Source organism: Trichoplusia ni, chromosome 6, assembly GCF_003590095.1.
Source record: "Trichoplusia ni isolate ovarian cell line Hi5 chromosome 6, tn1, whole genome shotgun sequence".
NCBI classification, from domain to species: domain Eukaryota; kingdom Metazoa; phylum Arthropoda; class Insecta; order Lepidoptera; family Noctuidae; genus Trichoplusia; species Trichoplusia ni.
The window spans coordinates 8,679,545-8,681,841 of NC_039483.1; the positions used below are offsets into that span (position 1 = coordinate 8,679,545).

Genomic DNA, 2,297 nt, shown 5'->3' on the forward strand with positions numbered 1-2,297 from the left:
TATGTCTCTTGGGCATAGGCTCGAACCTGCTGAGTGGCACAGCTATGGGAGCCTCTTGGGACCCCGTCTTAGCAGTATCCTCCTTTTTGGGTGTTGTCTTTATAGAACTACCCTCACTATCACTGTCCACATCTATCTCTATATCACTTTCTGGTTCTGAGTCTTTCTTCTTTTCAATTTTTATCTGGAAATAATTTATTAGGGTATATAAAGAGTTTTGACAAACATTTTCTTGTTGAGATTTCTGTAAATGGGCTTATGGCTAATAAATTGCTTTCAAAGATCAAGGGGCCTTACCACTTGCTCTCCTTCAGACACTGGCAAGGCCAGTCCAGATCCCAATACTATCTGCATCTTAGGACTTTTCAAACTATCCTCAGACAAACTGGAGTCCTTCCTCTGTCTCCCCGGAGGTGACTTCAGCAACTCCTTACTCTTGTTCCTACTCCCCTTATCATAGTTCCTTGACACTTTCCTTCTATGATTACCTATCTTTTTTTCAGCTTTAACTTTAGCCTGATACTTCACAATGTTCTTAGACACAATATCAGCTAATTCTAGATCAGAACCAATGGATTCTGTTGAGCCTATCACAAGGTCATCTTCATGCAATATTTCTGCGGGGTTTATAGCTATTAGGTCAGAGCTTTTATCTAATACATTGGGTTTGAGTAAACTTTTAGAATTGTTTTTCTTTCTGTAAGGTTTCTTTGGCATGGTTATTGTGGGTGCTCCAGTGGTGACCATGTTAATAATATTATTTATGCTGGTGACATCATCAGTGACTATTTCTTCTTGTACTACTGCTGGCACATTGTCATGGTCCTCATGTTTCTCCAGCCCAAATGATGGAGTCTCTAAGTTCACTCCATATTCAGCTTCTATTAATGCCTGTATCTCTGCTTCAGTCTTTGTTTTTAAGGTTTGCGATATTTTTCGTACATTTCTCCCATATTTTGCCTGGAAATCAGACAAGATTTAATAATACAACAGAATGAGACAAAAAATCATTCACTATTTAAAAAGTCCTGTAGGAAATTAATTGTTCATTTGGTCTGATTAACACTTTTTTAAACAATATGCAACTACTGTTTGTACTATATTTAGTATTATAGAGGTAAATAAACGCTTTACATACCATTTCTCTAATGAGAATCTCCCTTTCAGCCGGACTCCAAGCTGTGTGAGAGTCATTATAGTTTTTGTCAAATGACTTGTTGCCATAAAGCTTTCTTGGTGATCCTTCCTTAAATCTAAAAATAATTTTGTTATTAGAAAAATTGCAAGTAGGATTTTATAATGTAAATCTATAAATAGGTACACTTGTTGAATGAAACTAACCTATTGCTTTGCTTGTCATACCAATTTGTCTCCGTGGAGTCTAAAAGCCATTGTGGATGCACCGTGTCCTCCCGGTTGGAGCAAGAAGGTCTAAAGACATATTTTGGAATTTGTTTACAAGTTTTTCATCAGACCATTTATGACACAAATTTTAATCACAAAGATTGACTTAAAAAAAAAACGATATCAATCGTTAAAATAAATAGAACATTAACATTGCTTTTCACTAAAAAAAGGCGAAATAAACTAGAGACCCTAAAATATTACGTTGTTTTGATTGCAGAATGGTGTCAAATCAACATCAACAAACACGGCCAATTGACTGTTGCGTAACCAAGTATTTTAAATAGGAATATAAATTTTACCTTATTATCTACAGAAAGAACCCATTTACTTACATTCCTTGATTATTTTGAGCAAAACAGGAATTAAAAGAAAAATCTCCTAAAATGTCAATTTCGTCTTCATCCGCCATTTTTGTTTTGACTTTTGACTTTGTGAAAAATTGTGATTGAAAATTTATGACATTACTGAATTTTTACAATAAAATTTTCATCACAAATATTGTAATGAAAAAAAAATCCTATACGTTAAAATATAATTAAATTATTCTGTTTGAACAAATTACGATTCAAGCGTATACCCTCAGAGGAAATACTTTACTAAGTTCTATGTTCTATGCCTCCATTCTTGCTTGATTAATTAAAACATATTTCGCTAGAATAAAATACTTACTTTTAAAACTTTAGTATAATACATAAAAAGTATTTTAATATTTAAAGTCGTACGTATTGTACCAGAGCGTACAAAAGTCGAGCAGTCGCGTGATCGCATCCCTTGCGTGGGTAATCGTTAAATCTGTCAACCCAGGAACGTCACATAAACTGTCACCGATCAGAATAAACACGTCAAGGACGTGTAGTTCAAATATCAACAAATTATCGCGACTGCGACTA

At 34.4% G+C, this 2,297-nt stretch overlaps 1 protein-coding gene across 1 annotated transcript in view; it reads right to left on the reverse strand.

Moving 5' to 3' along the window:
* LOC113495125 overlaps positions 1-1,847 on the reverse strand; it is a 3,255-nt gene extending 1,408 nt beyond the window's left edge. The window contains exons 1-5 of the mRNA XM_026873723.1: positions 1,740-1,847; positions 1,342-1,431; positions 1,139-1,253; positions 298-960; positions 1-184 (exon numbers count right to left, since the gene is read on the reverse strand). Coding sequence (XP_026729524.1) covers positions 1-184; positions 298-960; positions 1,139-1,253; positions 1,342-1,431; positions 1,740-1,816 — 1,129 coding nt within the window. The 5' untranslated portion in view covers positions 1,817-1,847. The remainder of the gene's footprint in view (positions 185-297; positions 961-1,138; positions 1,254-1,341; positions 1,432-1,739) is intronic.
* Between the last annotated feature and the right edge of the window lie 450 nt (positions 1,848-2,297).